Source organism: Sceloporus occidentalis, unplaced genomic scaffold (assembly GCF_023333645.1).
Source record: "Sceloporus occidentalis isolate IW3139 unplaced genomic scaffold, rSceOcc1.0.p SCAF_2, whole genome shotgun sequence".
In the NCBI taxonomy this organism is placed as follows: Eukaryota; Metazoa; Chordata; class Lepidosauria; order Squamata; family Phrynosomatidae; genus Sceloporus; species Sceloporus occidentalis.
The window spans coordinates 268,026,352-268,051,912 of record NW_028316982.1 but is presented as its reverse complement, the minus strand read 5'-3'; the positions used below and the strand labels follow the sequence as shown (position 1 = coordinate 268,051,912).

Sequence of the window (25,561 nt, the reverse complement as noted above, 5' to 3'; positions counted from 1 at the left end):
GCAGTTTTCCTTGTGTCTTTTTAATTTTTTTTTCAGATTTTCTGTCTATTGCAGGATTTACTACTCCGTTCCAGTCCCCTAATACCAAAGTCTTTACATATTTATGATTAATAAGCATTTCATTCAGTTTGTTGAAAAATTGATCCTTCTTTTCCAATGGAGCATATATGCCTACTATTAAACATTTCTCATTTTGTAAGATTACTTCAACTCCTAAAATTCTTCTTTCTTCATCTTCGAATACCTTTTTTGAGTTATGTTTTTCGTTGACGTAGATTACTACGCCCTTTTTCTTTTTATTGTTAGATGAAGTAAACTCATTACCAAATTTTTTATTTTTCAGGAGTCTTATGTCTTTTTGTTTTATATGCGTTTCTTGTAAACAAGCTATTTCTATGTTTTGTTTTTGAAGATATTGAAATATTTTTTTCCGTTTCTGAGGTGAGTTCATGCCTCTTACGTTCCATGAAATTATTTTAAGTTTTGAGCCTTTCAAAACATTAATGTTGTTTGTCTTTTGTTTGGGTATTTTCTCTTTTGTTTCCATTTTGTTTATGTTATAAGTGTTATTAATTCATCAGTTTCTTCTGTTTTCTCCCCCTCCTCTTCTCGTGTCGTTCTATCTTTTTTCAGTTTCTTAAAGTCCTCTCCATCTTTCTTGCCTCTTTTCTCTAAGTCTTTTCCATGTTTTTTAATAAAGTCTATACCTGTTCCTTTGAAGATCATTGGAATGAGGAAGGGTCTCCCCTAATAGGGGGGATTGTCTTTTCAATATTCAATATCACTCTATGCGCATACGTAGCCAAGGTTTGAATATTGTATTCGATGAACAGATCTGAGGAGGTGGATTGTAATCAACAAAAGTTCATGCTAAATTGAACCATTTACGGTTGGCCCTCCACCTTTGTGGCTTTGCCTTTTGTGGCTTTGATTATTCATGGATTTGATCAATATGTTATCTCTAGGATTGTTTAGATCCTACACACAACTCTGCCAGAAATTGACAATCCAATCAGACTGGAGGACATATTCCTAAACAAAACACTTCTCCAGTGCAATCCTAGGGTCAACCTCTGCCAGATGTTGACCACAGAGCTGTGCTGGAGGACCCAGAGATTCCTAGAGATATGTTCTCCCAGCTTTAAGAAAAAGTTGTGTTTTTTCACTATCTTCACAGAGGCCTGTGCTCGTAACCCCTGCAAATGTGGAGGGCCCACTGTAATATACAAAGATACCAGAAGCAATCTATTTAAACCCCATTTCTTCTTTTTCTTTTTACAACAAAATGAAGGGGCCATTCTAGCCTCTCTAGGGAAGGGAAAGAAGTTCCAATTTCTAGGGGTAGACACAGAGAAGACCCTATCTTGTGTTTCCACTAACAGTCTCTACAAAGGTGGTAGGACTCTCCTGCAGATCTCAGGGTCCAGGCAGGCTAACAGGGGAAGGGACTTTTTCTGTATTTTGTTGTTATTGTTACTATTATTTATTTATTTATTTATTTATTTATTTATTTATTTATATGGAGCCATCAGTGTACATGGCACTTCACAGAGTAAAACAATAAAAAGGCACCCCTGTGTACAATCAGATAGATAGAGACACACAAACATACATGGCAAGGAAAGATTAATACAGCATCATTCTCAGTTTTGGATAGATCAGGAAAAAGTAAAGCATGTTTTCTGGTACTATGGAACTTTATCGAAGAAATTTGCAAAAAGGTCCAAGAGAAGTTGCTATGTCTACTTCAGCAGGAAAATGTATGCAATCCTTTATAGAAGAAATTTGCAAATGGGACCAACAGAAGATGCTGTGCTTCCTACAGCAGGAGACCATATGCAGTCCTTTTCAACAGCTGATGAAAATTTAATGCCTTCTTGCTGCAAGGCCAGGAGAAACTCAGAGGTGATCTGTTAAGAGGGCGGTGTAATATGAGGACATAATTTGATTTGGGATATAATCCCCACCCCCTTGTCATTGAGCGCAGCCAAAAAGGCCATTTGAGTAATAGCAATCCAGCCAGAGAAAGGGGGGATGGAAGGGATGTCAAGGTGGGAGAGGTCAGTGTAGAAACCAGATGCTTTGCCCCCTTCCTGAGAGAGAGATAAGGATGTTCTTTTGATGATAGTGCACTTGGGGAAAGGAAGGAAGAAGTAAGTAGCTCACAAAAGTGAAAGAATTTATCAGTGGCCCCACCATGTAGGAATAAAACAAGTATCATGGAATCTTTTACACACACACACACACACACACACACACACACACACACACACGGGTAAACACACTGTCTATGTTTCTGTCCATATCCAAGGACCCTGTGGTGAATTAATTTTCATAAACCCTATGGATTAGTCCCTATTAGAATATACCCATCGAATCAACTGATGATGATGAGTGAACATGTAGATAAACTTTAATGTTGTGATTTGCCATGAAGTTTACTTTGATTTATGGCAATTCAATGCATTAGAGGCCTCCAAATGTTCAAGTCTTGCAAAATGAGGACAGCCATGGCTTCCCTGACAGAGCTGATCCATCTGTAATGTGGTCATCTTCCTTTCCTACTGCCTTCTATCTTACCAAGCATTATCATCTTTTAAAATGAGCCATGGCTCATGATATGTCCAACACAGAACCGCCTCAATTTGGTCATTTTCGTTTCTAGTGAAAGTTCAGGCTTGATTTGCTCCAAGGTTCATTCATTTTTTAAGGAGTCCATGGTATTTGTAGAACTCTCCTCTGGCATCACATTTCAAGTGAGTTGATTTTAATCCTTTTCGCTTTCTTTACTATCTAGTTTTCACAACCATATATAGAAATATTGCAGCCTGGTTGATTCTGACTTTGGTGTTCGATTATTTACACTTGAGATCGTCTAATTCTTTGAGCTCTGTTTTTCCAACTTTTATTGCATGAGACAAGAAAGCCAAAACAGAGCAGGAGAATAGCTTTCTCCATGTCTCTCCGCATGACGTCACAGCACTTCTGCTCTCTTCCCAAGGGAGACAGTTGTAAAAGCATGCCTTTTGTTGCACTGGAAAAAACCATTTGACAAAAGACACACTTTAATGTCCATCTGCCTTAGGAAGAGAACGGAAGTGCTATGATGGCATGTGGAGAGGCACAGAGAAAGCCACTACTATCCAGCTCCATTTTGACTTTCTTTTCTCATGCAATAGGATTGCTTTTCTGAGTCTACAGGGAAAGGCAAGATTCTGCCTTCTCCTCTTCTTTGCCCTGTTGCTGAGTTAACTGAATACAAACTACTTTTGCACATTTAACTCATTTTGCAGCAAATGAAGTAAGCTGAGGATAAAGGAGAAAAGTGGGAAGAGTCAAGAGAAATTGGAACATTTTAAAAGTAGTTGAAAAGGTGGGTGAACAGAGGATTAATTAAGATTGTCCTTGCCAAATTAGAACAGTTGAAGGGTACGTTATCCACCAATTATACTAGAATAAGTAACTAAGCCATATCCTCCAGATTTTACTCCTTTGTCTTCAAACATTGTTCTGGTTTTCAGAGAGATGGCTGTGTTAGTCTGTTTCAGCAGAAAAAAGTAAGTACAAGGAGAGAGAATATTTAGCAGCACTTTAAAGATTATCTGATTTATTTTAGCATGAGCTTTCATGGACATCAAAGTTGTGCAGAGAGGAACTGGGCTTTGAAGGACTTCAATCAGACATGTTTGACACCAGTTTTTTTGCATCACTTCCTCAGATGTACTATAATTGTGGCTTGGAAGCTGTGAAAGCTCATGCTAAAATAAACCAGTTAGTCTTAAAGGGAATTCTAGATTCTTTCTCTATTCCTTTTCCTTTTTTGGATCAGTACAAAAAGAAATCAATCTACTTCCTCAGATGCACTGCCATAATTGTGGCTTGGAATCCATGAAAACTCGTGCCAAAATAAATCAGTCAGTCTTAAAGGAGATGCTAGATTCCTTCTCCCTTCTATTTCATTTTTTTCAATCATTCCAGTTGTTTCTTATTTTAGATGTGCCATTGCAGGGAAGAGAGGAAAGAGGTGCATGAGTGATTTTCTGTCTTGGTGACCAAAATGTTTGCCTTTCTTTGCATGCTATGCAACATGACATGGCGATGGAGAGAGGCTGCCATATTTCACTCTGACCCTGCATTGACTTCCTCCTCCCTCTTTGTCTCTTTACAGCCTTGGGAGGTAGGAAAGTCAGAGAGCAAGTCCACATTACACTCTGTAAGGATTTTAAGCCAAGTTTATTACACGGGATGGATTCCATGCAGAAACGGGATTTAAAAATCCAGAAAATCCCGGCAAAAGTTGGTTGATTTTCAGACACGTCGAAGTTAATAAGCAACAACACAACATTAACCTGAACGGAAACTCGACAAAGCTCACTACTTTTTACTTTTGGGGTTTTCTGAAAGTAAAAAGGAGAGGGTTTTGTCTACTTTTGATTCAGGTTACTGTCGCATTAATGCTCATTAACCCTTACGTCATGTGAAAATCAACCTGCTTTTGCAGGTTTTGTCCACTTTCTATTCAGATTAACCCCTGACGTCGTCTGAAAATCTACCCACTTTTGCGGGCTTTTTGCAGTTTAAATTCAGTTTCTGCACAGGATCTATCCCATTTGATAAACAACTTAGCAAAGTTCACCACTGCCTCTCTCTCTCTCTTTCTCAGCTTACGCCTGCTTTGGGAGACTGTTCTTTTTGGGCTGTCTGCTTTGGCACCATGAGTCAAGATAGAGTTGAGGGAAGTTAACAACAAGAAATGGTGTGGTATGGGAGAAAGTCATTGGGGTGTGACACCATGAGTTACTGCATTGGGTGCGACCAACCCTAGTGATGCCACTGCTTGGCACCTACCTACTGGGGTAGTTTTTACAAGGACCAATGGGCTAGAGAACAGCCCCCTGTGCCCCATTCAAAATATGACATACTTGTATGTAAATTAAAGAAAAATTGATTTCTTCCCTGTCTCTAGATGAAATGGGGAGAAGTTGTTGATGAATCCAGCTAAGAATTCCTCAATTTCAAATCCCAGGTGTCTGTCAAGCATTTGGCACCTTTCACCTATGCCATTGTTGACTTATACTGTGTTCTGCAAATAGATATAGCACACTGCAAACAATCTCAGAATATGACCCAATTGAGTTAGAGAGGAAGTATTCTCAGCCTTAAAGATAACTCCTGAGCAGGAAGCCTTGTGCTGTTTCTCCATACCTTTTGCATACATGACAGCCAGGGTTCTGTGGGTGGCCCATGTTTGTCCAGCCAGCCAGCTACAAAAGCAGTTGGGCTTTTTATTGGTTTGTGTAAGGAGGCTGCAAAACCTTCTTCAGCAAACATTCCCCAGAATGCAATAGAGTGTGATTTTCCCAGAAAGAGACATAGGCACAGATCTGGCCTCCAAATTCCCCAGTTCACTTACAATCTCAATGCATGATGCATTGAGCCAGTATAGTGTTGTAGTTTGGGTGCTGGACTAAGAACTCCGGGAGACCTGGGTTCAAATTCCTGCTCATGGAAGCCCACTGAATGACCTTGGGCAAGCCACACTCTCTCAGCCTTTGGGGAAGGCAATAGCAAACCTACTCTGAATGATACTTATCAAGGAAATCCCTTGACAGGTTCACCTTAGGGTCACTATAAGTTAAAAATGATTTGAAGGCACACAACAACAAATGCTGCACCAACTCTCATCCGGATCTTGGTCATAAGCATGACCTGATGCAACTTGTACTTTTTTCATGTCTTTGCCATTTTAACCCCACCATTTATTCCCTCTCACCCATTGCACTCTTATCCCCATGTGTTCTTGATGAAGATAACATTTCATTCATCTGAGTTCATGAAAGGCGACACCTTAATACTGTGTATACTCATCTGTAAGTCTAGAAAGTTTAGTCCAAAAATTGATCCCAAAAAACTGGTCGACATGGGTCAATGTAAGTACTGTACCTTAACTTATATATATATATATATATATATATGAGAGATCCATTCAATTATTTTGAGTAGAATGGTAAAAGGTGAGAGCATAGTCCATTCCGGGTTCACCTAAAAGAAGCACCATCCCCTCTATTCTCTTTGTTGTAACACCATTTTTGAGCTTTTTGAATGCATAGGCAGGAAAATGGAAGCAGAGGCAGCCTTTGGCATTTCCATCAAAGGCGTACCAAGAGGAATCGCTCATTGAAGGACCTGAATAAGACATTTGTGTATGTTTGTCAGTATTTCTTGGTTAAAATCAGACAAAGTTGAACACTGTTGTTGTTGTTGTTGTTGTATGCCTTCAAGTAATTTCCGACTTATGGCAACCCTAAAGTGAACCTATCTTGGGGGTTTCTTGGCAAGTTTCTTCAGAGGGGGTTTTCTATTGCCATCCTCTGAGGCTGAGAGAGTGTGACTTGCCCAATGACACCCAGTGGGGTTATACGGCCAAGCTGGGATTCGAACCCTAGTCTCCAGAGTCATAGTCCACTATACCACACTGGCTCATTGAACACTATAATCACTGCTAATGTAGTCGCCATCTCCTTTCCTTTGTGTTTTCATCCTTTTTGACATAGGTGCATTTTTTAGCCCCCACCTATACTTGGTCGCCTTCTCCACACATTGCACAACCAAAAATTACTGTTGTTCCTTCCTCATCCATCCAATCTTTAGACTGAACACAAACAATTACACATGCTGGTATTTATGTTCTGTAAATTCTTTGCCTTAGTTTTCCTTTGCTTTGTCCTTTACATCTTTTTTTTTACACGCCCTTAAATTTTATCCTTCACTTATCCATGGGTCATATCAAAATCCATAATTTTGGCCTGAAAACCTGCCTTCGACTTAAACATGAGGTTGACTTATATGTAGTTGAGTATGTACAGTCTGTCCCCCTGTTCTCCTATAGCAACACGGCATGGGACAAACTCAGTGCATCTCGGGTCCAATGGCTTCCCCCTTGGATAAAAATGTCTGGGGTGCCTTTATTTTAAAACTAGAAATGTCTATAAATCCACTTTCAGTCTTTTAATATATATATATATATATATACCCAAACACACATATATACATCTTTTCACAGAAGCAAGGCCATGCTATATCTTGCTTAAGAGGATAAACACACTTCTTGGGGACTTTCAGGAATATGAGCATACTTCTTTTGAGAAAGACGTGTCAGGGATGATGGGAGTTGTAGCTCTTCACCTCTGGCTCGAACTCACCACCTTGTTGCGCACCGGCGCTGACCAGTTTTGGCCAGTGGTTAAAGCTTTGCTCTAAAGCAGCAGAGTTACAGGGAATAGGCTGAAGACCCTGACAAACTCTCCAAGCCTTCTCACTCTTGTTTCCACAGAAGTCTTCCCACTTCTTCAGGATTCAGCTGGCTCTTGTATCTTCACCCAAGACACCAGACAACTCAGTAGTCTTATATAAAAGATCTACTTTATTCTACTATATACAACTCCAATATTCCTCCACTACTACCCACACAATACATTGGGATTCATAGCAATTATTATAGTCATTGGAAAACACCACCCACTCTTGTCAGTTTCCACCCAGTGGGCGTGTACATCCATTTTCATTGGTTCTCTTGTTTCAACCCACAATTAATGATTTCATCATCTCACCTTGTCCACTTAACAATTCTCAGGTGTGTTCAATTATCCACTTTGCATTTCTGTCCTTGGCATTTAGGACTTGCTAATTACATTACCATTTACACCTGTGTGGCTTCTAATTGCTTTTGCTGAGTCATCCTGACTCTCACATACATGTTTTATTTCTTTCACTGTATATCCCATGTTGCATTTTTCCTTAACAAGACGTTCCCTTTTACAAAGTCTTTTTATGCCCACCCAGTCCCTTTTCCTCTTTGGATATTTGTTTGTTTTTAGCAATATTGGCACTGGAAGGATGGTGATGAAAGGTTGGATAAACACAGCCTCGTGGTGTCCAGTATCTGTAGGAAATAATACAATAAAAGCCCCAGTTAAAAAAAGAATGGGATTCTACTGTAAGAGCTCTTGCTGCAACCATAGAACAGGCAGGGACAGGGTAAATGGCAGTTGCCTCCAGAATCTCTTTAGAGCGGTTATGAACAGCAAAACAGCAAAACAGAGAGAAAACAAGATAGCAAATAAGCCTGCCTCACCAGCTACCCACCCCCATGCCGCACCACAGAGCATGCGATATCATGACACTCTTCTGGCACTGCATTTAGATGACGCAGCACCAAAGGAGTGCCATAAAGCCAGGGCTCCAGTGACTACAGCACCCTTTCCAGGATGCAAAAAGGAGCCGATTTTTTGCAGTTCCTTTTTACACTGCACAAAGGCCAGATCCAAGCCACAGTGTGTGGTTGCTGCAACCCCAATCTGGCGAAGATGGAGGCGGCTGTAGGCTGCCCCTTCAGGGGCAGTCTGGAGAGCCCCTAAGTTTGCTAGTATGCTCAGAAACTGAAGAGTTTTCATCAGCTTTTTCACAGTGAGCAGAAAAATCCATTCTTGCATGCAAAAATGAAATTAATAAAGACTCACGTCCCTACTAGATATAGCCCCAGGTCTCAGTAACTAGGGAAGTGGACTTCACATGCAGTATTGCATCTGCAAGGACTTCCTTATACTGAAATTAAACCTGTCTGTTGCAAAATGATCTCCCCTTTGTTTCCCAGGACGGTGTAGACACAGTAGCCATCAGAGGCCTGGGGACAAAAAGAAAGCACCTGGCTTTCAAGGCCCTGCCCTATCTCTTTGCAAGCAATCTGTATTGAATTCCTCAGCAACTTTACAAAGAGGTAGACAAAAAGCCAAGAGAAAACAGAGAAGGCCAGGCTATCCATATTGTCCCTTTGTCCTGCATATATTGTTCAGAGGGACAGAAGTTAGGAGAGCATCCATTGTGCTTCCTTGGAGAGGGCTAAAACATTTATGTGCATTTCCTGATAGCCCGTAACCCCCATTAAACATTGATTATATCTGCAGGATCATTGCAGATGACAAAAAATCAGAAGGGATTGCAATCATTGTGAAGCAACGCCGAAACATCGTTTAAAAATAATCTTAATGATAAAGAGTGACAGAGGATGGCAGGACAGGTATTGTCGGATACTGGCCACAGGAGGCCACTGCATATATACCAGTGGCCAGCCTAGCACACTTGAAACCCAGATTGAATCATTTTTAACAGCTTTCAACCCTGTAAGAAAAAAATGTTTTCAGTAATAAATATGCACATAAAATTATAAACTGATTGATTGATTGATTGATTGATTGATTGATTGATTGACTGATATGTCACCTTTCTCCTAAATTGGACCCAAGGCGGCCCCCAAAAGATGCTTTAAAACACCACCAACAGTAAAACAATTCAGTTTTAAAACACAATTAAAATACCACATTAATATAAAAAGTAATAAATGCAAAATCCCTTAAAAATGCTAAGTTAAAAGTGTAAAACCAGTGAAAATATATCAGAGCAAACACTCCAGTAGGCAGCATTCCTGGGTGCAATTACGTATTAAAAGCCTGCTTGAAAATAAACATTTTTGCCTGCTAGCAAAAGAAGCTAAAAAAAACCTCTAAATGGTGAGGTAGAATGCCAACGTTGAAGTCACTCAAGTTCTCTTGCTTCATCTTTACCATCACTGTCCTTGTGTTTCAAGTCCACTGTTTCAAACGCTTGTTATCATTTTCAAGTACCAGACTTTATTGTTCTAAAAACACTGCCAAGCTTTCATTTGCCGCTATGCTTTCATTGTATAGGATTGCTTGGCGCGGTACAGACCGCCCCAAAAGGGCGGCCTGCCGGCAGCCTATTTCCCTCTGGAGGGAACCTGCATCCACCAAACCGCATTGCTTCCCTCCGGGTTCTTTTTACGGCACCAGAGTGATGTCGCGAGTGCACCAAGGGAGCACCTGCGACGTGAGCTCTGGCCAGCGGTGCTTACGTTGCAGTGGCGGTGCCAATGTACATGGGATGCCACCATTACCACACCACCAGTCCGTACTAGGGTTAGGGAGCATGTGGCTGGTGCGCACTCCCTAACCCTAGTATCGCTGGGAGCATGCCACTTTATGGCGGTGTGTACCAGTCCCAAGATTAAATGAGTCAGGTGGAAAAGAAGCTAAATATGCCCCCCCAATGGAAAAGCTACCCTTTCTTTTATGATGGGGAAGACAAAATACCACTGGTTCACAGATCTCCCATCCCAGGAATTCAGATGCTGGCGAAACGTCAGAAAGAAACTCTGCTAGAACATGGCCAGATAGCCCAAAAAACCCACAAAAAACTATCCTCTTCCTTTCTTCACTTGTTGCCTTGTCTCCTTTAGCTTCCCGTTCAATGGGTCCATGCCTCGGTTTTCTCCCAGCAAGGGATTTTGATGCTACTGTTTTTTTAGTGCATAGTACCATAGGTGCTACATCTCTCCACTCGCATTAAAAGACAGCTGAAACAGCAGCAACAGTGATACTTCTAGACTTGCAGTTACACGAACTTGTTGTCGTTGTGTACCTTGAAGTTGTTTCCGACTTATGGGTGACTTTAACGTGTAACTATCATGGGGTTTTCATGGCAAGATTTGTTCAGAGAAAGGTTCCCATTGCCTTCCCCTGAGGCTGAGAGCCCAAGGTCTCCCAGGGGGTTTTGTCACAAAACTGGGAATCGAACCCTGGTCTCCAGAGTAAATACTGAATGCACATCTCTTCCCAGGTTACCTTCCCCTGTTTCTTCCACTTCCTTCCACCACAAACATTCCTTGTAACCAAACTGGGATTGCAAATTCCTTGAGGCATAATCCTGAATTATTAACTCTGTAAAATGCCCGTCATATTGGTAGTGTACAAAATACTAACCATATTGTCCTTCCCTGTGGGCTTTCCTCAAAGTCATGTGAGAAGCACATAAGCTCTCTGACTCATCAAGTTCCCTAATCCTATTTTGGGATTTATTTTAATTGCCAGACTTCAATGACTTAAAAAAACCCACAATCTAGCCATCTTTTTTTTAAAAAAATATCCCTGTCCCCACCTTTTTTTTTTTGTTGTTGTTTTTTTAACCATCTCATTTTTTAGATCATGAAAATTTGCACATTTTTCTCTTTTTCACCCAACACAATTGTAGCTCTTTGGTACTACCTCAATTGCCATGGCTCCATCCTATGAATTTCTGTGATCTGGGTTGGTATTTTGAATACTCTCTGCTAGAGAGCTCCAGTGCCTTGTCCTGAACTACAGCATTAATGATCTTTCTAAGTACCCCTCACCAAACTACAAATCCCAGGATTCCATAGGATGGAGCCATGGCAATTAAAGGGGGGGTCAAAATGTTATTTATAACTATGCTGTGTGAACAAGGCTTTTGTTAATGTATCATTCTTCTTGCTAAAGTTATTGCTTGATAATAATGGCTGTTGGGTACAGATATATCTCAATTAATAAAACAGATATATTCCTGGGCAGTCCTTTAACAAAAAATTTGGCACTAGAGGCAGAAATAACATGGAGTGAATAGTAATAATAATAATAATAAGACTTTTTTTCTATACCGCTTTTCCGGTGATCAAAGCGGTGTACAGCAAAAATGTTAATACTTATGAGTTAAGATAAAAACCGCGAATCTCAACTTACATAAAAATACATAAAGCACGTAAAAAACACATAAAAAGCATACAGCCAGGAATCTTTCGGTCAATGACATGCAAATCTATTAGAAATAATTATTACAAAGAGTCAGACAGATATGCCAGTCGGAATAAGTGTGTCTTCAGAGCCTTTTTAAAAGCGTCCAAAGTGGAACAGGGTCAGATTCCTACACCACAAAATGGAAGAGCAGTTCAACAAAGTTTGGTTTTTTACATCTATGCTATACAACGGATAGCATTGTTTGATATTTGATGTTTTTAATTTGTTTTTTCTTTTCTATATGGTAATTTTATCTATTCCTCTTTTAATTGTTATTATTTTAGAATGTACGCCTTGGGCAGGCTTTTATATTCTCTTTAATTTTACCGACTTTGTACAGCGCTGTGTATAATTACAGCGCTTTAGAAATAAAGTTTAATAATAATAATAAAATGCAGAACCAAATGCACAATTGAATGCTCATGTGTATACCCAAAGGCACCCCATGCACAATTCACCTACGCAACCTTAATACAGATCTTCCAGCTTGGACAAAAATATCCAATCGCTTTCATAGGGGAACGTACATAGGGTATGCTTAGCCTGGAGAAGAGAAAGTGAAGAGGTGTCATAACAGCTATGTTTGAAAGGATGTCACATTGAAGAAGGAAAAGAAGCTTCTTTTCTGCTGCTCCAGAGATTAGGACATGAAGCAGTGGATTCAAACTACAGGAAAAGATATTCCACCTAAACATTAGGAAGACCTTTCCAAGAGTAAGAGTTGTTCAACCGAGGAAGAGTCTGCATAGAAGAATGGTGGAGTATCCCTCTTTGGAAGTTTTTAAGCAGAGGCTGGATGGCCATCTATTGGGAGTTCTTGGATTGTGTATCCCTACATGGCAGAATGGGATTGGACTGGATGGCCCTTGTAATCTCTTTCAATTCTGTGATTCTATTATCCTGTATGAGCCCTGGTGGCGCAGTGGTTAAATGCCTGTACTGCAGCCACTCACTAAAAAAACATAAGGTTGTGAGTTCAATCCCAGCCAAGGGGACTCAAGCTCGACAGGCTTGCATCCTTCCAAGGAGGTTGCCAAAATGAGTACCCAGATTGTTGGGGGCAATTATCTTACACATTGTAAACCACTTAAGCGCACCATAGAAATGTACTTGCTATTGCTGTTGCTATATAAGATACTAACAAGATTCCAGCCAACAAGAATGTTATTGTTGTTGTGTGCCTTCAAGTAGTTTCTGACTTATGGCAACCTTAAGATGATCCTACCATAACGTTATCTTGGCAGGATTTGTTCATAGGGGTTATTTGCCTTCCCCTGAGGCTGAGAGAGTGTGATTTTCCCAAGGTCACCCAGTGGGTTCCATGGCCAAGCTAGGGATCAAACCCTGGTCTTCAGAGTCATAGTCCAACATTCAAACCATTATGCCACTCTGTCTGTCTCAAGAATTTCTCTCTCAGTAAGGATTACTAGTATTATTAGTATTATTATTTCTTATATACTATTTTAGTGAAATTCTTACATAGCCAAGATGACATGATCCACCTGCAAATGGGAGGTGTTAATAGGTTTTGAGGAATGACAAGGTGCATATTTTTTAATATAAAAATGGACTGGCAACTTGTAGAAGTTTTACACACAGTAAATTCCCTTTAGCATGTGGCTGAATTTCTGGGACTATTGCATAGTCTTAGCATTCAGTTCACAGCTGCATAAGCGAGTTCCCCAAGTGTAACCATTGCTCATGCAGCTGCACATTCTTGGATGGTGCATAACTACTCTTCAGTGCCTTCAATGTAAGACTTGATTTGCCGGGACTGCAGAAACAGCAACTACATTTGCAGATTACATAATCCCACTGTTACTCCCAACTGGAATAGGGCCATTGAATCCATTAGATTTGGCTACATGTGGCCTCGCTGTTCAGCAATTGGTTGAATGGTTCTACACTAGTTGAAACTAATCAGCAAGATTCAAGCCCTGTAGTTGCACATGTCCAGATGGTTCCTATCTCTTTATCAGTGCCATTAATATACTCTTAAATTCACCAGGATTACAGAAACAACCTCTGTTTATCCCCCCTTGCCCAAAGAGACAATAAGAAAGCACACTGGCAGATATACAGTTAGTTGCACAATGTTGGTATTCAGTGAAAGGCTGCTGTAGCATAGCCATCATTTAACTTTGGGGTGTAGATTTACATTATGCAAGTTCAATGCAGGCTATAGTTAGGATATAAACCTGGGATGGGATCTAAAACTTGCCTGATGAGATCAGGCTATGAATATTGGTTGTGAATAATAAGAAAAACCAAAGGATGGAATGGAGTATCTGAGACAAGGCCATGTATTCCATTTCACAGTTACAATTATGTTTTCCTGTCAGAGCTTGTGAGGGACGTTATTGGTTCGAGGATCAGAAAGAAAGACTTGAAAATGAAAGGGCTTCCTACATATGCATGTAGGACAAAGTGCCAGGAAAAAATATTTAAGTTACCAATGTAGTTTAGAAGAGTGTTATTCATCTTGTAGAATCTCTTGATTCACCGTACCTAATTATCTGTGTAAAATAGAACTCAGGGTTTGTCTTTGGTTTTACTACAAACCTCAGAACCACCAAACCAGACTGGCTGGGGGTTCTGGAAGCTGTAGTCCCCCCCCCCCCCCAAAAAAAAAAATTCCAATGTCTTGGCAGAGTGTAAAAGCCAATGCTAAGGTTTCAGAGTGTGTGTGAGTAAGAAAGTAGTAGGCAGTCCCGTCTGTCAAAGGGCAAATTACCTTTGGGACAGGTGGCACAGGGGGCAAGATAGGGGAGAAGGAGGAGGCAGGGGATGATGGGACAGGTGGCTGGGAGTCACTGGGGGTGAGATCGAGGTGAAGGAGGAGGCAGGGGATGATGGGACAGGTGGCAGGGTGCCAGAGGAGGCTAGATTGGGGTGAAGGAGCAGGCAGGGTATGATGGAACAGGTGGCAGGGGGTCACTGGGGGTGAGATCGGGGTGAAGGAGCAGGCAGGGGATGATGGGACAGGTGGCAGGGGTTCACTGGGGGTGAGATCGGGGTGAAAGAGCAGGCAGGGGATGATGGGACAGGTGGCAGGGGTTCACTGGGGGTGAGATCGGGGTGAAGGAGCAGGCAGGGGATGATGGGACAGGTGGCAGGGGGTCACTGGGGGTGAGATCGGGGTGAAAGAGCAGGCAGGGTATGATGGAACAGGTGGCAGGGGTTCACTGGGGTGAGATCGGGGTGAAGGAGCAGGCAGGGGATGATGGGACAGGTGGCAGGGGTCACTGGGGGTGAGATCGGGGTGAAGGAGCAGGCAGGGGATGATGGGAGAGGTGGCAAGGGGTCACTGGGGGTGAGATCGGGGTGAAGGAGCAGGCAGGGGATGATGGGACAGATAGCAGGGGTTCACTGGGGTGAGATTGGGGTGAAGGAGCAGGCAGGGGATGATGGGACAGGTAGCAGGGTTCCAGAGACTAGATCAGGGTAAAGGAGCAGGCAGGGGATGATGGGACAGGGGTTCACTGGGGGCGAGATCGGGGTGATCTTCCTCACCAGACCAATTCGAAGTGAAATAGAAGTGAGCTTGGAAACAATTTCTGTGAATTCACTTGTTGCCGAATTCACAAAAATGAGGAGTCACTCCGAATTTACTGTGGATCCGCCTCGCAATGGCCCCCATAGAAAGCAATCACATCTGATAATACATTACGTTATAACGTGAATATGCATGGCTGGACACACAGCAACTCCGGATTTGAGCTGCAAAACGCCTCGTGTGATAAGCCTCCTGGTCAGTACTTGGATGGGAGGACAGTAATGAATACCAAGTGCTGCAGGCTATATTTCAGAGGAAGGAACTGGCAAATCTACCAGAGAGTATTCCTTTCTTTAGAAATCCCTATGAAATTCATGGAGTCACCAAAAGAGAAAGTGAGATGTGGGAGCCGGAGCAATCCTTACAAGGCACACCACCCAGAAACAATAGCCTGGCATTTTCTTGAATTAATGGTCCCTCTGGAAGAGCCCTTTAGATGACAATTGGTGTGGTCTTTTGATGGATCTGTTGGTTTTTCAAAGGCTCCTTAGAGAGGAGATAAAGAACTGAGCCTGACCACTGAACCTGAATGGAGAAAGCATGCTTTGAACTTGTTTTAATCAATCATTATTAAATGGATGAATTAAAACCCAATACAGGCTGGTGTGTCTGTTAGATTAGTTGGCAGCCTGGCGGGTCATGAGATTTTAAGTCAGCAGACAGAAAATGCGGAAAGCCAAACTGAGAAAGATTACCAAGGGAAAAAAATGCCAAGTCTTGGTAGTAACACAGAGGTGGCATAACTTTGGCATTCCAGAGACTATGCCCGTGGTTTTTTTTAAGCTGGTTTCCAAATGCATCTCCCCTGCCCACATCAAAGGTTAGCTTCTAATAAGGATTGCCAACTGACCAGCAAAAAAATGTCTTGACTTGTCCCTCTACCTCTAATGTAATAAGCATTCCCTCCAGAAATGGGCAGCTGAAGCTTTTCATAGGGGCTTTTTGCATTATACAAATAGAGCACTATGATTCCACTTTGGCTACCTGGGGTTTGTAGTTTGCAGACAATATAGAGCTCTCTGGTAGAGAATTCTGTCCCTTCCTAAACTGCAAATCCCAGGATTCTATAGGATGGAACCATGACAGTTAAAAGTAGAATCATAGCGCTATAACTGTATAGTGTGAAATGGCCCTGAGACTGTACATTTTACGTGCATCCATGAATGTGCAATGCACCCTTACCAGATTTCAAAGAATGTTCGTTTTCAGGCAGATTTAAAAATTATGTTCCTAAGCTTCCTTACTCAAGTGTAAGGAATTATATAGACAATGGAGTTTATCACATGGGGGGAAATTGGAAGTATAAACAGTGATTAACCCGTGATTAAGCCACAATTGTGCCAATGGTTTTCACACGACATTGCATGCAAAGTGCTATTATCCCACAAATAACCTGTGATTAACCCACAATTGCGAGCAATTGCATGAATCGAAACATGATTAAAGTGCCATTATCCCGTGAATAATTAGGCAAGAAACAACAGTAACTCATTCACAAAATTTTATCGTGAATTACTTTTTGCTGTTTCTTGCCTGGTTATTCCTAGGTGTAACAAAAGTGTTGACTATCTCATTCTGGTCTAATCTGCACAGCAGAAATAATACAGTTTGACACTGTTTTAACTCTTCATAGGGCTTCATGGTTTCCACATCCTTCACCATTTTGGTCATGCTCCAACTTATCAGCATCCTTCCCGAAACAATTTAAATATTGCCAGCTGTCTATTTTCCAGTGCACTTTGTCAGAGCTTCTTTGCTCTGTCAAGTAAAGTTGTTTCCAGATAAGGTTTTTATTGCGAAATTGCCCTGCGGCATTGCTGACTTTTATGGGGTGTTCCAAAGACAAAGACTGGAATCCTGTTGGTGACTTTTACCAGGTATCCTGCTCTGGATTGTGCAAAAGAGGTTACAGCGGCATAACTCTTGCACAAATGTTTACATTTTCTAGAAGATTTCAAGTGAAACAGGCATCATTTCCCATCCCTTTCTCTTTAGACTGAGGAATTGAGAGTTATTTGTCATTTGTCAGCTGTTGGCAGTGCAGAAAATGCCATTTACTGTGGCGAAAACCTCCACATTTATTTATTTATTTATTTCATAGAATCATAGAATCGTAGAGTTGGAAGAGACCACAAGGGCCATCCAGTCCAACCCCCTGCCATGCAGGAAATCCAAATCAAAGCATCCCCGACAGATGGCCATCCAGCCTCTGTTTAAAGACCTCCAAGGAAGGAGACTCTATCACCCTCTGAGGGAGTGCATTCCACTGTCGAACAGCCCTTACTGTCAGGAAGTTCCTCCTAATGTTGAGGTGGAATCTCTTTTCCTGGAGCTTGCATCCATTGTTCCGGGTTCTGTTCTCTGGAGCAACAGAAAATAAGCTTGCTCCCTCCTCAACATGACATCCTTTCAAATATTTAAACAGGGCTATCATATCACCTCTTAACCTTCTTTTCTCCAGGCTAAACATCCCCAGCTCCCTAAGTCGTTCCTCATAGGGCAAGGTTTCCAGACCTTTCACCATTTTAGTCGCCCTCCTTTGGACATGCTCCAGTTTCTCAATGTCCTTTCTGAATTGTGGTGCCCAGAACTGGACACAATATTCTAGGCGGGGCCTGACCAAAGCAGAATACAGTGGCACTATTACTTCTCTTGGTCTAGACACTATACTTCTATTGATGCAGCCTAAAATCACATTGGCCTTTTTAGCTGCCGCATCACACTGTTGACTCATGTTCAACTTGTGGTCTACTTGGATTCCTAGATCCCTTTCACACGTAGTTTCATTCAGCCAGGTGTCCCCAATCCTATATTTATGCATTTTATTTTTCCGCCTTAAGTGCAATGCCTTACATTTCTCCGTGTTGAATTTCATTTTGTTAGCTTTGGCCCAGCTTTCTAGTCTATTCAGGTCATTTTGAATCTTGATCCTGTCCTCTGGAGTATTAGCTATTCCTCCTAGTTTGGTGTCATCTGCAAATTTGATAAGTATGCCCCCAATTTTGTCCTCCAAGTCATTAATAAAGATGTTGAATAACACTGGGCCCAGGACAGAACCCTGTGGGACCCCACTGGTCACTTCTCTCCAGGATGAAAAGGAGCCATTGTTGAGCACCCTTTGGGTTCGGCTGGTCAACCAGTTACAAATCCATGTAACAGTTCCCTTGTCTAGTCCACATTTTACAAGCTTGTTTGCAAGAATGTCATGGGAAACCTTGTCATTTATTTATTTATTTATTTACAGAGAATAAGTCCTGAACTGTGAATAGTCTTCGAAAACTGCTGAGTTTTCAACAACTTCTTGCATCACGGAGAAAAATGGCAAAATTATTCTGTCTTCTTTAAGAAAATTAAATCTACAAAGAATTTGCATCCTTACTAAGCAGTGGAATGCATTTTCAGGGAATGCCTTCTGCAACTTCCATGGATGTGTAAAAGAGGCAATTTTTGCCAGTGGAGCTTGTGCTGTAGGAATAAAGGAACCTGTTTAGCTAAACAAATAAATCTTAATGGAACTTGAATGCTATTCACTTCTGTTGCCATATAACCCACAAGCTGGCTCTTTGTATTCTCCTAGGATAGGACAGACAACCATTGACAAGCAGGCCAGAACTGCTGCTGGGCTCGCTAACTGTAGAAATGGGCATGAACAATTCCAGCACTTTGATGCCACTTTAAGTGCCATGGCTCCATTTTATGGAATCCTCAGATTTGCTCTTTAGGGAGAGATGTTTAGGATTCTCAGCCAGAGAGCTACATGGCCTGCATACCCTGCAATTCCATAGGATGGAGTCATGGCATTTAACATGGAATCAGAGCAATACAATTGTGAAAGGGGTCGGAGGCCCTTTCACACGATTATACTAAGATTATAGGATTATACTACTAAATCTGCATTTTAACTGCTTGGTTCCATCCTATGGAATCCTGGGGATTTGCAGTTTAGGTAGAGGTATTCAGAATTCTCAGCGAAAGGGCTAGAAATGGTCTCTCTCTCTCTCTCTCTCTCTCTCTCTCTCTGTGTGTGTGTGTGTGTGTGTAGATATATGGGATAGATAATATCATCCATATATATATATATATATATATATATATGAGATTAGTCAGTGTGGCACAGTGATTTGAGTGTTGGATTGTGACTCCTGAGACCGGAGTTCGAGTCCTTGCTCAACCATGAAACCTACTGGATGACCTTAGGCATGTCACACTCTCTCAGTGACATACTCCCTCTGAACAAATATTGCCAAGAAACCCCATGACAGGGTTTCCATAAATCAGAAATGACTTGAAGGCATACAGCAACAAAACACACACACACACACTGGGCCTTTGGCATCTGCTGGGGTTTGATTCAAGGACCCCCATGGCTATCTGTGAAGACACACCCACCTAAAGGTGGTGGCAGGTTTGGGTGTGCAACGCCAGTACCCTGGTGAGATCAAACTCTTCTACCCAAAAAAGGCTCTGAAGCTGAATGTAAAGTTCAAAAGGGGGGAAATTTAATTTAAAAGACAAAATAAAGAGTTTTCTCCTCCCCAGCTCTAAACAAAAGGTACTTTACAATTTCAGCAATCTTCCGGATGTCATCTTTCTGGGTCTGATGGTTTGCTCTCCTCACTCAATGGAGCTGGTGCAGGGTCTTTCAGCTCCTGAACTCCTTTATTTTCTTGCTGATGGTAACTAATTCGGCTAAAGTATAAGAAATGCCCTTTCCGGCTGTCTGTGCCTGTTTGCCACCAAAAGACAGCTCTCTGTCTGCTCACAGCAAAGACTGCTCCCCAACTAAAAACCTCTAGCTACAGCAGAGCATGTTGGGAAAGGGCAAACCAAACCTGGAAATAATGCAGGGGATCCTACAGCTCCTCCCACAACTAATACAAAGAACTTTTCTACATTAAAATAATCTATGGCCTGAACCAATGTGAAAGAAAATGCAGGGGAAATTCAATCAGTCCTGGCAGGACATCACACTATCAAAATCTGGGGATGCTCAAGTCCCTTTAAATACAATAGCATAGTAAAATGGTTTTCCTTATATAAAGTGGCAAAATCAAGGTTTGATTTTTGTAATATATACAGTCACCCCTCCTTTCTTGCGGTTCGCAGTCTTGAATATTCACGGAGGGGCGACCCTCATTATTTTCAATGGGGTGCATCCCCGCAGTGTGCGCCCTGCACACGCTTGCAGGCACACGCCCCATTCAAGCCAAATGGGGCTTGAATATAGGTGAGTCCCTGTTTTCACAGTGGTGTCCCAGAACGGATCACCCAAGAAAACAGAAGGCTGACTGTATTGTTTTTGGATATTTTCAAGTCACGGATGCTTGAATCTGTGGATAAAAAAATCCATGGATACGAAGGGCTGATGGTATGTATATAAGTGTGTGTGTATTAGTGTATGTACACACACACACACACACTATTTTCATATGAAATATTACAAACATAACATGTAACAATCAGTTAACCAGAAATACATAAAAAAGGAATGAACATAATGGAGAGTTGTAGGATGCCAAATTCCCTGTGCCTTTCTTGCTAGGCTCCTATGAAGTCCTAACACCCTGCTCTTACCCAGCTGTGTTCTTTTTGCCAAGTTTGTGGCTTTTCCTTTGCAACTCCTTGCGTCTGGACAAGATGATTCCCGGAGGGAACATGTGCTTGTCACTGCAGGGGGTTGGTGTGTCTAAAGCGTCACCGTGTGGGTATTAACCTGGATACATTAGAGGATTATCTCTCACCGTCTAGAACGAATGGTTCAATAGCCACAACATTTCTAACTGCAAAGGACTGAGTGCCAGGCTCGAGACCATGCATTTTGCACAACGCCTGATCAGCTTATTCTTGACATTTGGAGAAATTGACCCATTTGCCCTGATTTGTTGCTTCTTTTCCACATTTAGGTCCACTGGCACTGACTGCTGATGTGTTTACGTAGGAGCCATGGTGATTCTACGGCAGGTATGTTTCAGATCCATTGTTCGTTGACATTGCTCATTTTAAAATGCTGCTCCACTGGTTTTTTAAAAAGTCCAAAACCTAACTGCGGAGGTAGATACAGTCAGGTTGTTTTTATTAAAGTTTAAGGAAGGAGGACAGGAGAACAATTTACATCTTGAACCCTTAGTCCTTGATTGGCTTAAAGGGAATCACTGGAGTATGTTCTGAGGATTAACTAACAGGCTTGTGTGTTTGCCATAAGGCAACGGGTTGCTTATTATATGTATTTACAACATATCTGGGAAAGTGGTATAAAAAAATGTCAGTGTGGTGATCACCCAACCTTGAAAATAATGAATTACAAGTTAAAATAGTTACCTGTAACTAGTTACTTTTGAGATTAACAAAGGTGGATAATTACATTTCAACAGCAGGGTTGTGAATATGAGTGGCTACCTTTTTTGTGTGATGGGCACAGTTCCGAGTTGTTGTGGGTTTTTATTTATTTATTAGTACAATTACTATTTTATATCTCATGTTTTTAAAAGTCCCCTTGGGGCTCAAGTCAGCTTTACAATTTTTTTTACTATTGAAATTCATTTGTAGAAACTTGTTGAATGGAATTTTTCAGGTTTAATGTCCTTCTTTTCTCAAACCTATAGGTTTCACTTCCCCAAACATAATGTAAAACAGTAGAAAAGCAGCAAGGAATGTAACATGTTCCTTTTCCAACACTGCAGTGAGTTGCAGCAAAGGCGCACATAACTTCCCTTGTTGCAACGGCTCCACTGGCTGCTGGTCTATTTCTAGGCACAATTCAAAGTACTGGTTGTGACTTTATTGTTGTTGTTGTTGTTGTTGCTGCTGTGTGCCTTCAAGTAGTTTCCAGCCTATAGTGGCCCTAAGGCAAACTTATCATGGGGTTTCTTGGCAAGATTTGTTTAGAGGAGGTTTGCCATTGCCTTCCACTGAGGCTGAGAGAGTGTGACTTGACCAAAATCACCTAGTGGGTCTCATAGCCATGGAGCCTTGGTCTCCAGAGTCATAGTCCAATGATCAAACCACTAGGCCATGCTGTGTCTCCCAGTTGTTACCTACAAAACCCTATATGGGGGGGGGGGGTGGAGAGAAGGGCCTCTCTTGAGGACCTCAGAGCCCAGCCCGGCTCATATAGAGAGATACAGTCTGCCAGATAGCCTGGACCTGAGCCATATGGCTACAACTAAGTGCCACCCGTGCTGGTGTTACTCCCCAGAGCACAGGTAGGGGGCCATGAGTAGAACAGCATGGCTGCTAAAGGCCAAGTGTCCCCCACCTAAACGCTGCCAAGCCAGACTAATCACAAATAGACTAGCGTGGCAGCAGCAAGGTGGGGAGTGCACCCTTTTGGCCCCACCCCTGGAAGCCCTGCCCCCTATACAGGGTGACATCCCTGGCAGGGATGCCACTGTTCTGTTGTTTGTACCTGCTGTACTTTTAATGGTTTGCTTTTAATTGCTTTGTTAATTGATACAGTGGGACCTCGGTATCCACATGCTTGGCATCTGTGGATTTAAGCATCCACAAATAGCAAGCCCCCTTGTATACAATGGCGGTATGTGCACCTGGCTTTGCCACCATTATGGACAACCCTCGTTATTCCTAGTGGCAGCACATGCACATGGCCACAACACCATTGGGGACAATGGGACTTGAGGTCCCACGGATTTTGGTATCCGCGGTGTGTGTGTATGTGTGTGTGTGTGTGTGTATGTGTCTGAAATGGATCCCCCGTGGATACTAAGGTCCCACTGTAATTTAGTTGTTTTTTAAACGTTTGTGTTCTTCTTCTTGTGTGCCTTTAAGTTGTTCCCAACTCATGGCGACTCTAAAGTGACCCTGTCATGAGGGTTTCTTGGCAAGATTTGTTTAGAAGGGGTTTGCCTTTGCCTTCCTCTCAGGCTGAGAGAGTGTGACTTTCCCCCAGGATCACTCAATGGTTTTCTGTAGCTCAGCAGGGATTTGAACCTGGGCCTGCAGAGTTGTAGTCCGACATCCAAACCACTACACCACACAGGCTCTCATTTTACATTTAGTACAATGTAATGAAAGATAGCCTACAGCACCTGGTATTCACTGGCAGTCTCCCATCCAAGCACTAACAAGGGCAGTATCTCTTTTAGCTTTTGTAAGCTGCTTTGAATCCCATAATGGGGAAAGATGTGATGATGATGATGATGATGATGACAATGATGAAACCTGAATCCCATTGTTATTCCCAACCCAAGTAGACTCACTGAATCAATGGGATTTATCTACATTCCTGATTCAACAATGGCTTCAATGAGTTTACTCTAGTTAAGAATAATCAGTAGAATTCAGACTACCACCACCACTACTACTATTACTTTCCAAACACTGTAAGGAGAACAAATTACTTTCTAAAAGTAACCTCTTGGGATTACATAAACTAACTGGTACTTTTATAGATTGAGAGCCCATACAGATGGACCAAAATAAAGCTACTTCGGGTCACTTTGGAAGTATGCTGTTTAAATGATGCATGCATCCTAAGAGGCCAGAAGCCATGCCAAAGCCATGCTCCAGCCCTAAGAACTGGAGTGCAGCTTTGGCACAGCTTTTGGCCTCTTAAGATTCATGTGTCCTTTAAACAGCATACCTCCAAAGTGACCCAAGACAGCTTTATTTAGGCCTGTCTGTATGGGCCCATAGTTATAGTTACTGGGGCAACGTCCTCATTCAGTAACAGAGAAAGACTAGATTTATAAAGAATATATTATTTCTAGAATGACGTTGTATTGTCCTTTGGCTTAGACTATGCCAAAGAAAGGGTTGGTATGGGTCAGCTGGGTCATCCCCCTGTGCTCCTTGAACAATGAACATGATAAATATTATAGTTGTGTAGTTATAGTTGCATAGTTGTATCAGGTGTTTTTGCAGCATGCCATAAAGGAACTAGGGCTCAGCTTTGTTTGGAAAATAAAAACCAGTGTGAAAAGATCTGTGGTCTCCTCCCAACTCCTCTTGCTTTACACTTTGTAAATTCAGAGAAAAGCAGATATTGTTGAGGAGTAATAGGTTATTCTTGTCTGATCTTGGAAGCTAAACAGGGGCAACCCTGGTTAGCAGTTGGATGGGAGACCGCCAACCCATCCCAGGTGCTATAGTCTATATGTCAGAGGAAGGAAGTGGCAAAAAACCAACAACCACCTTCCAAGGATTCCTTGAATAAGAAAACTGTACAAAATTCATGTACAAAATTCATTTGCGTTGACAGGCAACTTGAATGCACACACACACACACACACACACCCCAGGCTATTGTAAGCCCGGCATATCATCTTTAGTGTCTTGCAAATTGGTCATGGCAACTCTTTTTCTGAGTAAACAAAGAAGGGAGGAGAACGAGGAGGACAAGTGAATGATACAAATAATGTTGTTTTGGAAAATGAACAAGAGCTGCTAGGCTTCATTTTGTACCCCACACATGACCTCTCTGTCACACTGGCAGTTTCTTTTCAAGATCAGACAAATATGAATTCCTATTTGCAACCAGAAGTGACATCTATACAAAGTTATTCCGAACCACACTTATTCATACCAAGCTCACAATCAACATTTTTGCTGATAAATCAATAAGCAAACGACCCTTAAGAGGCAGATTGTGGGTGCATCTATTCTACACTGTAATGATAATTCAGTTTGACACCGCTTTAACTGTCATGGTGCCATCCTACAGAATCCTGGGATTTGTAGTTTGGTGAGGCACCAGCACTCTTTGGCAGAGAAGGCTAACGTCCTGACAAAACTACAAATCCCAGGATTCTACAGGATGGAGCTACAGCACTGAATCAAACCGCATTATTTCTATAGTGTAGATGCATCCCTAGAGACATAAGGCAACAATGTGTAGTGTTTGGACCCTGGCATGTTGTTGTTGTTGTTGTTGTTAAACACCCTCAAGTCAGTCTTGACTCATGGCAACTCTGTGGATGAAACTTCTCCAAGCAACCCTATCCTCTACTATTCTTCTGAGTTCTTGCAGATTCATACCCATGACTTCCTTGAGTCCATCCATCTAACATGTGGTCTTCCTTTCTTTCTACTTCCTTCTACCTTTCCTAGCATTATTGTCTTTTCTAATGATTCATGCCTTCTCATGATGTGGCCAAAGTATGACAGCCTCAGTTTAGCCATCTTTGCCTCCAGGGAAAATTCAGGCATGATCTGTTCTAGGACTCATTTATTTGTTCTCTTTTGCTGTCCACAGTATCCTCAGCATTCTTCTCCAGTACCACATCTCAAATGAATGTATTCTCTTTTGGTCCATTTTCTTAACTGTCCAACTCTCACATCCATACATAGTAATGGGGAATACAGTTGCTTGGACAATCCTAACTTA

At 41.8% G+C, this 25,561-nt stretch overlaps 1 protein-coding gene across 3 annotated transcripts in view; it reads left to right on the top strand.

Moving 5' to 3' along the window:
* Positions 1-25,561, top strand: part of MYO7A (myosin VIIA) — a 185,078-nt gene that overhangs the window by 25,997 nt on the left and 133,520 nt on the right. For 2 of the 3 annotated variants that reach the window (XM_089512994.1, XM_089512993.1), the window contains exon 1: positions 20,960-21,180. In XM_089512994.1, coding sequence (XP_089369120.1) covers positions 21,163-21,180 — 18 coding nt within the window. In that variant the 5' untranslated portion in view covers positions 20,960-21,162. Of the gene's footprint in view, positions 1-20,959; positions 21,181-25,561 lie in introns of those variants that run through there. The other variant, XM_089512992.1, reaches the window with a different exon arrangement.